Source organism: Pangasianodon hypophthalmus, chromosome 8, assembly GCF_027358585.1.
Source record: "Pangasianodon hypophthalmus isolate fPanHyp1 chromosome 8, fPanHyp1.pri, whole genome shotgun sequence".
NCBI classification, from domain to species: Eukaryota; Metazoa; Chordata; class Actinopteri; order Siluriformes; family Pangasiidae; genus Pangasianodon; species Pangasianodon hypophthalmus.
In genome coordinates this window covers 28,987,348-28,998,483 of record NC_069717.1, presented here as the reverse complement: position 1 = coordinate 28,998,483, position 11,136 = coordinate 28,987,348, and the positions used below count along the sequence as shown (strand labels likewise).

The following is an 11,136-nucleotide window of genomic DNA, read 5'->3' as shown; positions in this document are numbered from 1 at the left end:
TTCTCTCTCTCTCTCTCTCCCTCTCTCTGTCTCTCTCTCCTTCTCTGCCTCTCTCTCTGTCTTTCTCTCCCTCTCTCCCTCCCTCTCTCTCCCCCTCTCCCTCTCTCTTTCTCTTTCTCTCCCTCTTTCTCTTTCTCTCTCTCTTTCTCCCTCTCCCTCTCTCCCTCCCTCTCTTTCTCTCTCTCTCCCTCTCTGCTTCTCTCTCTGTCTCTCTCTCCCTCTCTCCCTCCCTCCCTCTCTTTCTCTCTCTCTCCCTCTCTGCCTCTCTCTCCCCCTCTCTCTCCCCCTCTCTCTCTGTCTCTCTCTCCCTCTCTTTCTCTCTCTCTGTCTCTCTCTCCCTCTCTCTCACTCTCTCCCTCCCTCTCTTTCTCTCTCTCTCCCCCTCTCTGCCTCTGTCTCTCTCTCTCCCTCTCTCTCCCTCTCTTTCTCTCTCTCTGTCTCTCTCTCTCCCTCTCTCTCCCTCTCTTTCTCTCTCTCTCCCTCTCTCTCTCTCTCTCTCCAGCCGAGAGCGGTGTACTGTAAGGACGTGTTGGACATTGAGCAGTTTTCCACTGTTAAAGGAGTCAATCTGGACCAAACCGATAACGATTTCTACTCCAAGTTCGCCACTGGCAGCGTCTCTATACCATGGCAGAATGAGGTGTGTGTGTGTGTGTGTGTGTGTTTGTATTGCATTAATACATCATATAGTAGACGTTTATAAGTTGTAGGTAGCTAAATCCCAAATGCTCATGTAATGCACTACTCCTTAAACTTATATTATATTGTATTTTATATTTAAATTCCCTTAAAAATTCCTCTTACGGGTGAATTCTGTGCGTGTGATATTTTTCCTCATCTTAAATCCCGCCTCCTGCACTCTGATTGGCTAGTAGTGTTTACTCACAAGCAGTCTGACGACTGGACACTCGAGAAGTCATTCAGGTCACCATAGCAACCACAGCAACACAATGGAGAAGTGACGGAGACGTCTCCAGCAGCAGGGTTATGAAGAGATCATTCTCCGTCTTTATCCTCTAGTACACAAATAGTAGAGCTGTAAATAAGGCCAAGAATAATAGAAAAAAAAAAAAAATACGCTTAAGTTCTGATAATAATAATAATAATAATATAATAATAATAATAATAGCAAGGCTTATATCTAGGTTACTAAAAAGGTCTCTAAAATTTATTTAGAATTTATATATTTAATTATTAGCCATTTCTTTTATTTTTCTATTATTATATTTATTTTTTAAATACTTAATATTTAATTATATTCAGTTCTTATTTTGGTATATTATATTTATAAATATGTATATTTTTATATTTTATTTTTGCAATTATATACATTTTTCAGAGATTATTTTACTGAATACATGTTATATAATATTATAATAATATTTGTTAAAATATTGTTATTAAATAAAATTTGTTAACACACATTCATTAAGACTCACTCATTAACACACACTCATTCACACACATTTGTTAACACACTCGTTAACATACATTGATTAACACACACTCGTTAACAATCATTCGTTAAGACACATTCATTAACACATTCTTGTTAACACATTCATTATGACATACATGACACGTGAAGACACACTCGTTAACATACACTCGTTAACACACACATTCATTAAGACACATTATACAAGACACACTCGTTAACACACACTCGTTAAGACACACTCGTTAACACACAGGTGTTAATTCTTCCTCCTCTCTCGTTGCAGATGATTGAGACGGAGTGTTTTAGTGACCTTAATGTGTTCGGGCCTCAGGGGACGCGATCCCCGGACCTGGACTGGGGTCAGCCGCCCGAGGCTCCACGCCGCAGCCTGCTGGACCGCCTCTTCAGGAGGAACGTGAGGATCTCCTCCTCCTCCTCACACACAGAGGAGCCGGCCCGAGAACACAACAGCTAACTACAGACCAGGTTCTACACACACACACACACACACAGCCGTGTATATACAGTAGATCTCCATGGTAGCACTGTATATAAACGATGACATCATCTTCTTCTTCTCCGTTCTTCTTGTCAGCATCCAGAGGCGACCGTCGCTCGCAGCCGAGTCTCGTCTTCCAGCGTCAACTCCGCGTTGACTCCGTGTCAAGCTCCGCCCCCTAGTGGACAGACGCCTGCAGGACTACAGGGAACCAGAACGAGTGATGTATAGATAGAGAAAGAGAAAGACTCACGGAAAAGAAGACGTTTTGTTTTCGTCCTGGAATTTGCCAACGCGTTCCCGCTGGAGGGCAGGAGACGAAGCGACTCAGCTTTGGAGACGATAAAGACGTTTCTTTATTTTTTTGTCTTCGTTTTTTTTTTTTTTTTAACAAAAAAGGAGAACTTTTAGCCCTCACCTCATGCTCCCTCAGGATTGCTGGACCAGAATTTAAAAATAAAAAAAAACAAACAAAAGAAAAACAAAAAGAGCCACTGACAATGACGGAATATTAAACTCTTTATTATTCAGGGGATTTTACCGAGGCCTCCACAGGGAAGGGGACGAGGGGATGACGAGGGCTTTTTCCCTTCGCTTGAGGAGGGAAAGGCTAACGGAGTGGACTGAAGAGACTCTACACACACTCGACACACACAGGCCTTCAATCATTCATGCTCTCTCGCTCTTTTCCTTCTCCTCCGTCCCTCTATCAATCCACACTCGACGACAGGACGCGACACACACCTCCGAACCTCCACATTGCCTTGTGTTTTTACACTCAGGCCAAAGATATGACACGTACATAAAAATTCGGTTGCTGTCATTTTTCTTTGAGGTTAAGCCTAAAATAGCACAACTCGGACACGCTAGTCGCTGTTTTTCCACTCATTCATGTTTGTCTATCCATAAAAGGGACGCTTTATCAAAAAAAAAAAACTTTTTCTCAGAAATTCTGTCTTATGCTAGTTCGCTAGTTTACAGTGAAATTTTAAAATTATAAACTTTTGTGACTATGACTTAAAAATCCCCTCTGAAATCCTGTCAGTTTAGCTAACGTTAACTAGCAAAATTATTTATATTCCTTCAAAAATCCTGTCAGGTTTGCTCGTGTTAGCTAGCCGGCCAGCATTAACTGGTTAGCATTAGCAGTTTAGACTTTAAAAGTACTGCTAGGTTAACGTATGTTAGCTAGATAGCATTAGAAGTGAAAGTTAGTAATATTTTACAAATATAACTAAAAAATCCTCTCAGAAATCCTGGCTAGTACATGCTAGCTAGCTCGCTAGCATTATTATAGGAGATTCTAAACTTTCATGTACAAGTCCTGTCAAAAATCCTGTCAGGTTAGATCACATTATGAATATGATTTAAAAATCCTCACAGAAATCTTGTCATTTTAGCTAGCTAGTTAGTGCTCACAGTGAAGATGATGAACTTTTATTATTAATATTAATATGACTTTAAAGAAAAAAATCCTCTCAGAAACCCTGTCATGTTAGCGTGTGTTAGCTAGCTAGGATTTGTAGTGAAGACTGTGAATTTGTATTAATATTGTTCTCAGAACTCTTGAGAAGTTAGCTTACGTTAGCCAGCTAGTCCATGTTAGCAGTGAAGATTATGAACGTGTGTAAATATGATTGAAGAATTCTCTCAGAAATCCTGTCAGGCCAGCTCTTCTAGCTAGCATTAAGAATAAAGATGATAAACATTTTCCAGAAATCCTGTCAGGTTTTAGCATTTAGCATCTTCCACATAAATTTTTTTTTAGATGAAGCGTCCCTTTAAAAAAAAGAAAACACACAAACACACACACACACACACATCTATAACATTTGGCAGCTTTATAAGTTTGAGGACGGAGTTCATCCCTCACTATGATGCTAACACTCACTTCCTGTGTGCGATACAAAGGAAATTAGCCAAATGTGGAGACAGAAAAGTGGTGGTGGTCTTTTCAAACCAGCAGATACACAGATTGACAGCACAACAGCCAATCAGGGAGCTTCACTTCATCCATCTCATCTTAGATTTCCACCCTTTAAAAGTTTAAGAATCAGATTTAGAACTCTGTGGTGGCGATTAGCTACCTGTGGCTAATCCGTCGTCCTCATTCTCTCTATGCTGCCTAGCTAGTGTTAATACTGCTAACCCTGCGTTCACACAGCAGCCATGTTTTACACCTCGCGTCGCCCAAACTGCTAGACGTCGGTCGCTAGTAAGCATTAACGACTCAACGTTAATCCTGGTTGCCGTGGTAACCATGCTAGCACCTAGATAATATAGTGGTCGCCTTCACAAATTTTCTTAGAAGTATAGTGTTTAGCTGCATTGCACAATCAATGCGACTAATATTTACAGAATTATTTAAATATATATATATATATATAAATACGCTAATAAAAATCTTAATTAATAGACAGTTTTAGTAACAAAGCATATGTCGTCATTCACACAGTTATTTAAGCTAGCTAGCTTCATTTTAAAAAATTTCTCCAAACATTTTTTAAATATTTCGTACATTCCGATATATTTCAAAGCATTAAATCACGACAGAAAAATAGTCCCACTGTGCCTCACTCCTATTGGCTAACGCTTTTCTTCTCATTTGCATCTTTACTTTCTATCGGATTTATCGTAAATAAGAATTCGCAACCTAAAGGCTGCACATAAACGTCCGTTAAAGACACATTTACAAGAAGAAGAGCTCCGGGAACCGTCGTAATACTCGAGTTTCCGATTGGTTACTAAGTTTTGTCGATTTATTTCGCTGGTTCACATTAAAAAAATTAAATAATTCTTTTTCTAAATTCTACATTTCTAAATAACTCAATTACATCATGGATGTACGTAGTTAGGAAAAATTTCAAAGTTGATTAAGCTAGCTTATGTTAACGGTGCACTCTGATGACTTCGTAATTACAACTTTGCAACTTTCGGAAGCATTTGTCGTGTCCCTTAGCCCCGCCCACTTCTCTTTGCTGATCGTCGCTCCAAATGACCGAGTCTCACTGCCGGTGTGAACGCAGGGTAACGAAGAAATGCTGTATGTGCCAAAACCTGCTGGCCAAAACATGAAGGAAAACCAGTTGATGGCTTTCTTTGTTGTATGTTTTTTTTCCTTTTAAATCCATCAACAGTCGAAGAAGTCACAGTGGAATTTGAAAAGAGACGCTGATTGTTCATCGAATATTTGTAAGTCGAAGTCGAAGCAGCCAGACTTGTGTTATCGTGGTGCTTCTTTGACAGTAAAGTGCATCACATCATATTGCATTATATCATATAATATTGAACCTTTAGCTGCTTTAAATAGACATTTCAAACTTCGGATCGTTTGTCGAGAAGAAATATCGTATCATACTGTCTTGAAAGCGACGACACAAGTCCGGTCACCTCGTCTTACTCCTTGGAGATTCTCAGTGACTTGCGTGACTGAAAAAAAAACCTTCACAGACATATTCATCTCCACTGCACTCATCTCCAGAACGTTGCCAAACGTGACGTTAACGAACACAGCGTTAACGAACACAGCGTTAACGAACGCGGCGTTAACGAACGCAGCTCTCCTTCCAGTCTCGGCTGTTTTTTTTTTTCCGAAGCCGAGACGTTTTCACCGTACTGTTTACACTCAGTAAAGCAGGTTCACCTTAAACCAGCATACCTCAACACACCACTTCACTCATCTACTTTCCACAGCATTACAGTTTTACACCACTTCGTGTCGTTGAGACACTCCACGCGGTGGCTAACAGCTGCATTCTTCTAGCTTCAGACGTATCGTGGACAAGTATCATGGATTTAGACTGAATGTCAACCGGACGGAGCATTTCAGTGCTTTTTAACATTATTGTTATTAATATTATTAATATTATTATTATTACTATTATTAAAGCGAAAAGAAATCATAAACGGTTTAAGTACCGTGTAAGGAATGGGCGTTTGCGATGTATTACTGAACCGATCAGTCGTTATGATCACGGTCGTGGCGTGTTTCGGAAAGGTTACTTTGGCTGGAATGTCGAGAACTTCGCCAAATGTAAAGTCAAAGCACGCAGTTCATTTCTTTAGTGAATCAGATTATACGTTAAACTTCAAAATAGGGTGCCTGAAGTGAAACTGTGCCATGTTTGTTCTCGATAAACATCTAAGTATTTAGATTTCAGTCTACGTATGTCAAAGTAGGCATGTGCTGATAATTAGGTTGTATGATATTCTGCAATATTTATCAGACTAGACATGTCTAGCTAGGTGGAGCCAGATTATCCATCACTGACAATGCTAACCTAGCTAGCTAGCTAGCTAGCTAAAGTCCTATTGGGAAGGGTGACTCTCTTGTAAGGTTGATTATTTTGGGTAAATTTGATGGCGCGTCCTTTTTTGGAGAAGGCGAAAGTCCACCATTTTAGTCCGTGAAAGGCAAAACGTAAGTTAACATACAAATTTTATGCTAATATTCGTGACATGGAAGGTTAACATCGGCACATGCCTGCTGAGGAGTTGTGTATTATTAGTGCGAAAAAGCCTAGATGTTTATAATAAACGTTAACAGGGAATTGTTGTGATTTCACTAAAAACATTTCGGGTCCAGTTTTTTCTAATCATTCGTATACAGATATTCCGTTATGAAAACTGTATAGGGACAAAGAGCCAGTTCTCTTCGGATAAGCTAGATATTTCCAGTTGCGTTTCTTATAAGTACCGTTTAGTAGACATGAACATTTCTCTAGTCGTCCCCTGGTGTGTGCGGAGGGGAAGATGTACGCGATAGCAGAGTGGCCGGTGCGAGCGTGTACAGGATTGTGTCACGTAGCTGTTAGCAGTGCTGAGAAACTTTGTCGTGCCACAATCAGGGTTAATGGTAGAATTTTTAGTGTTTGTTTTTTTTTTTATATAGAATTTATGAATCCCGTTTCTCTCCCGGGAGTCACGTCGGGAGTTTACCGGGGAAATCGGAAACATCCGGGAGTTTTTTTTTTCTTTGCCGTTACTGCCTTGTGTCGTGTTGGTCTGTTAATATGTAGTGACGGAGAATCGTGATTCACTGCAGTGATTTGATTCTTTCAAACGACTCATTTAAGTGAATCAATTTCAAGCTTTATGATTCTTATTTCGCAGATTGTGTCTAAGTTACCTTGTCTCACTAAGTTATCTTGTAAGAACAAACAAGAACATAGAAATGCTAGCAGCTAGCAACGTTACGTAAGATAATTCTTAAAAAGAGAAAGAAAAAGATTATAGCAGTAACAATCCATTAAGTTACGCTGACTGACATTGGTTACTCAGTTAGCTAGCTAGCTAGTTACAATCACCATGAGAGGTTTTTGCTAGCTAGCTAACTTGGCTTAACATTTTCATGAGAAATATCAAAATAAACATCCATATTAGGCTGAGCTCAAGTCGACATAGTTGAGCATAGCTTAAAGCACATTGATCCTGCGTCAGTTTTCTATTCTATAATTATAAATAAACAGCTACGAATTGGATAAAACACGCAGCCAAGTTCCGTTGACGTGGACATTAACACAGGAGCTTGCCGCTAGCTGGCTAACTCTTCTAAGCAAAGCCTCCTCTTGGTAAACATCAGAACAGAGTTAGCTAGCTAGCTAAATTTACCAGAGGCGATTACTGAGAGATTAGCTGTCTAATTTAGCTAACTCTGAGCCTCCTAATGCCAGAAGTCTGAACAATGTTCCAGATTATGCGCTGGTTGTACCAAATAATGCTAAACCGCTAATGTTATTTTACGCGCAGATCCTGATTTTGCTCAGTAAGACGGTCAACATGGGCAGAGTTTAAGCTACATGTGATTAGCCAATAGAAATCTTGATGGCATGACATCACCAAAATACTTTACCTAATGTTCTAGCAAACATGGCTTGCTAGTTAACGTCAGGCAACGTAACATTAAACATTCTGATTCAAATGAATCATTGAATTGATTCACCTGATTCTGATTCGTTTATATGAGTCGTTTGAAGAGAGCGAATCCTTTTTTTTTTTTTTTTTCTTTCTTTCTGCGAATGGCCCATTTCTGTTATTTGGAAGGAAGACTTTAGCATTATAGTAGATGCAGTACCGTACATCGTGATTGGTTAAGACTGACTAGGCTGTCGTGTTAGGTGTTGCTGTATTTTCGTAGAGTGTTTCCATCCTGAGCATTATGGCGTGCTGATGATTTATTAACCGTTCGTGACATTTCATAGCGAGGGCCTGATGACGACATAACGATGTTGATTCTATTTGCTAATACGTCATTCCCCTGTGTCTTATTTGGAGCATGAATTTCTATTTCAATGCATTAGCGTTACACATGTACACTCGATGTATTATAATATGAATAATGTATGTTTTCCATATGCGATATGACAAATGATTTGTTCTGTGACTAGGCATGTGCCGATAATCCGTTAAATCGTGATCGATTCGGATGGAGGCTGGCCGTGTAGGCAACGGAGTATGAGATCTCATGCTAGCAAACTTGGCTAGACAATATAAAACGCTAGCAAACCTCACACTTAAATTTATTTAGACAATAAAGTAGTCTAGCTAACGTTAGCTAGCTTGTTATAAACCTGGCTAGCTATGTGGCTAAGGATTAACGTAAATGTGCGCAATTTGGAAAGGTAGTCTTGTGTTTGCTGTGTTACAAAATGCATTTAAAAACATGGCGGACAAATTTGTAATAAACGTTAGCTAGTTTTGACGTTAATGAAACACTGATTATCAGCACGTGCCTAGCGGTGACATAGCTAATATGCTGCATTAAAGGGACATTGCCTTCTTTTTAAACAATGACCAAACAATTTAAAAAAAAAAAAAAAAAAAAAAAAAAGGGAACCGGAAGTGGGATTTTTTTTCCCGTCGTCCCTCGATACGACGAGGAGATTTTTTTTTTTTCATTTCAACCGCAGGAGACGACGGGATTCACGGTTCTCGTTTCTCATTTCTCATCGCGAGAGTCAAATCCAAACGAAGTGCCTCCTTTTTAGCCGTGCAGTCCGGGTAGTGCCCACGTCAAGGTTTGCACTTTGTGTGTCACTTCTGTCCATTGTCTGTGTGCGTGACACACACTTACACACACTTCCATACACTTACACACACACACACACACACACACACACATACAGTCATATACACACATATACGCACATGTGATTTGAAGAGAGAGGTGTCATACTACGCTGATTGCATGTGAAGCCGAACCTGTCAAAGTCCTTCTGAATAAAACCTGTGCTGGCCTGAACACGACTCTGTGACTTATTTTGCATATTTAATCTAATTTTTTGTTTTTTACATCATCAGTTATTACATATAACACATAATTTAACACTCAAACTCGCAGCAAACTTTACGCCGGAACTACAAACTGTGCGAAGACGTTACAGTATAGCGTAGTTTACCTTTTTAACCAGTAGCATTCAGATCATTTAGCTTACTTTCTTAAAACCAGATGCCTTCAAAAATAATGAAATTAAATGTTTCTACATTTTAAAAAAATACTATAAAGAGCAGTAACCCAGCAGCCTTCATTATGTTTTTATCTGAAAAGTGTCTCTTATGGAATCTGCTGCTTTCTTTACTGACATACAAACATTTTTCTGTAACATTTCATTTTGTGCTGGAAAACTAATGTTTGGAATCTAAAATGGTTTTGTACTGAATCAATAATGTAGAAGTCAGAAAATAAACATCTATAACAAAGTTTGCACTAAAAAAAAGGGGGAGTGCCAAGACTTTTGCACAGTACTGTATAGTTTAGCTAGCTGCTAGCTAGTTATCATAGTAGTCAGTGGCACACATTGCTACAGACTTAGCAACGGCTAATTTTGGAGTATGATGTTATAACAGCTCACAGTATCTCTGATTGGTCATTATCATATGCTAGGTTTAAAAAAAACATGGATGTTTCTTCACCTTTCTTCTTGTTTCTTCTTTTCTGAGAGAAAAATCAGTGCTCACAAAGTCTAATTTTAGTCATACGGAGGCTTTTCTTAGTAATTTATCCACATATCTGAGGTAAATGTTGATCCTTCTGATGGTTCTGTCTCATTTTTTCAGTCACTATGTCTGTCTAAGAGCCTTAACATCTATATTCTAACTAGACAAATGGTTAGCATCAGTCTTATTTAGCTTGTGCTTAGTGTTTATGTTCACAATTTTCAACTGGTTTACTCAAATTCCTAACTTCGCAATGTTAAAGTAGTTGTGAGAACATTGTTGCTAAGCAACCTGGAAATATAAACATTGAAAACAAGCTAGCTAAGTGTAATTATAGTGTAATTTTAGTCTCAGGTAGGTTGTTAGCATTATTCTTTACCTAGCTTATTCTCAGTGTTTGCGCTTCCTGGTTGCCTAGAAACAGTGTTCTCACATAGTTCTCTCGTATTGTGTGTTTGCTTTCACAAGTTCCCACTGAACGTAGCATTAATTAGCGCTATCACAGCATGGCATGAAGAATGATACCAGTCATATTTATCTTGGTTTTTGATAACAAGGCATAACAGAAAAGCATTTTTCAAAATGGTTGCTTTACGGACACACACTGATACACACTCCTTTATTTCCCGCTCGCTTACCACAGAAGGTCTGAGGTATAAATCATGTCTTGGGGCTGGAGGGACGCTAGGTTAAGGGTTAAGGTTATTTCACTCATGAGACTCGTCCATTTTTCTCTCTGATGGTCTTGAACGTGTCAGATGTGTGTATGTGTGTGTTATGTGTGTGTTATGTGTGTGTATGTGTGTGTTATGTGTGTGGAGATTCCAAGTCATTAAGCTAATATTTTCCCAAAGAGTGTGATAGACACGGAGAGCAAGGCTGGAGCGCGATGACTCGGCGGTTACCGATCGAGTGATTTTGTAGGCCGTATACCAAGAACCAGTATTTGAGAGAATTCTCATTAACATCGCTAATAAAGACTGAAGACTATTTAATAGCTAGCTAGCTAACTAGCTAGCTAACACCCTGCCTGCTGATCAGCTAATTAATGGTTGTATAACAGGGATGCTAAACACATATGACCGCTAGTTAAACGTACTAGACAGCATAGCTAACATTCTTTCATTAAAAAGGCTGATATTATAGTAAGTGCACTAAACACTCCACTTGTAGCAGGAGATATATATCCATAATATAGTAAATGGTTTAGGAGAAGTAGCAAAGGATTCTGGGTAAATAATACCAGTGTTTACATAGAGGT

The 11,136-nt window shown here is 39.1% G+C and overlaps 1 protein-coding gene across 2 annotated transcripts in view; it reads left to right on the top strand.

Moving 5' to 3' along the window:
* The window catches only part of grk5l (G protein-coupled receptor kinase 5 like), a 58,647-nt gene extending 49,467 nt beyond the window's left edge, over nt 1–9,180 (top strand). For both annotated transcript variants that reach the window (XM_034307005.2, XM_053235990.1), the window contains 3 exons: nt 503–640; nt 1,725–1,927; nt 2,037–9,180. In XM_034307005.2, coding sequence (XP_034162896.1) covers nt 503–640; nt 1,725–1,916 — 330 coding nt within the window. In that variant the 3' untranslated portion in view covers nt 1,917–1,927; nt 2,037–9,180. The remainder of the gene's footprint in view (nt 1–502; nt 641–1,724; nt 1,928–2,036) is intronic.
* The last annotated feature ends 1,956 nt before the right edge of the window (nt 9,181–11,136 follow it).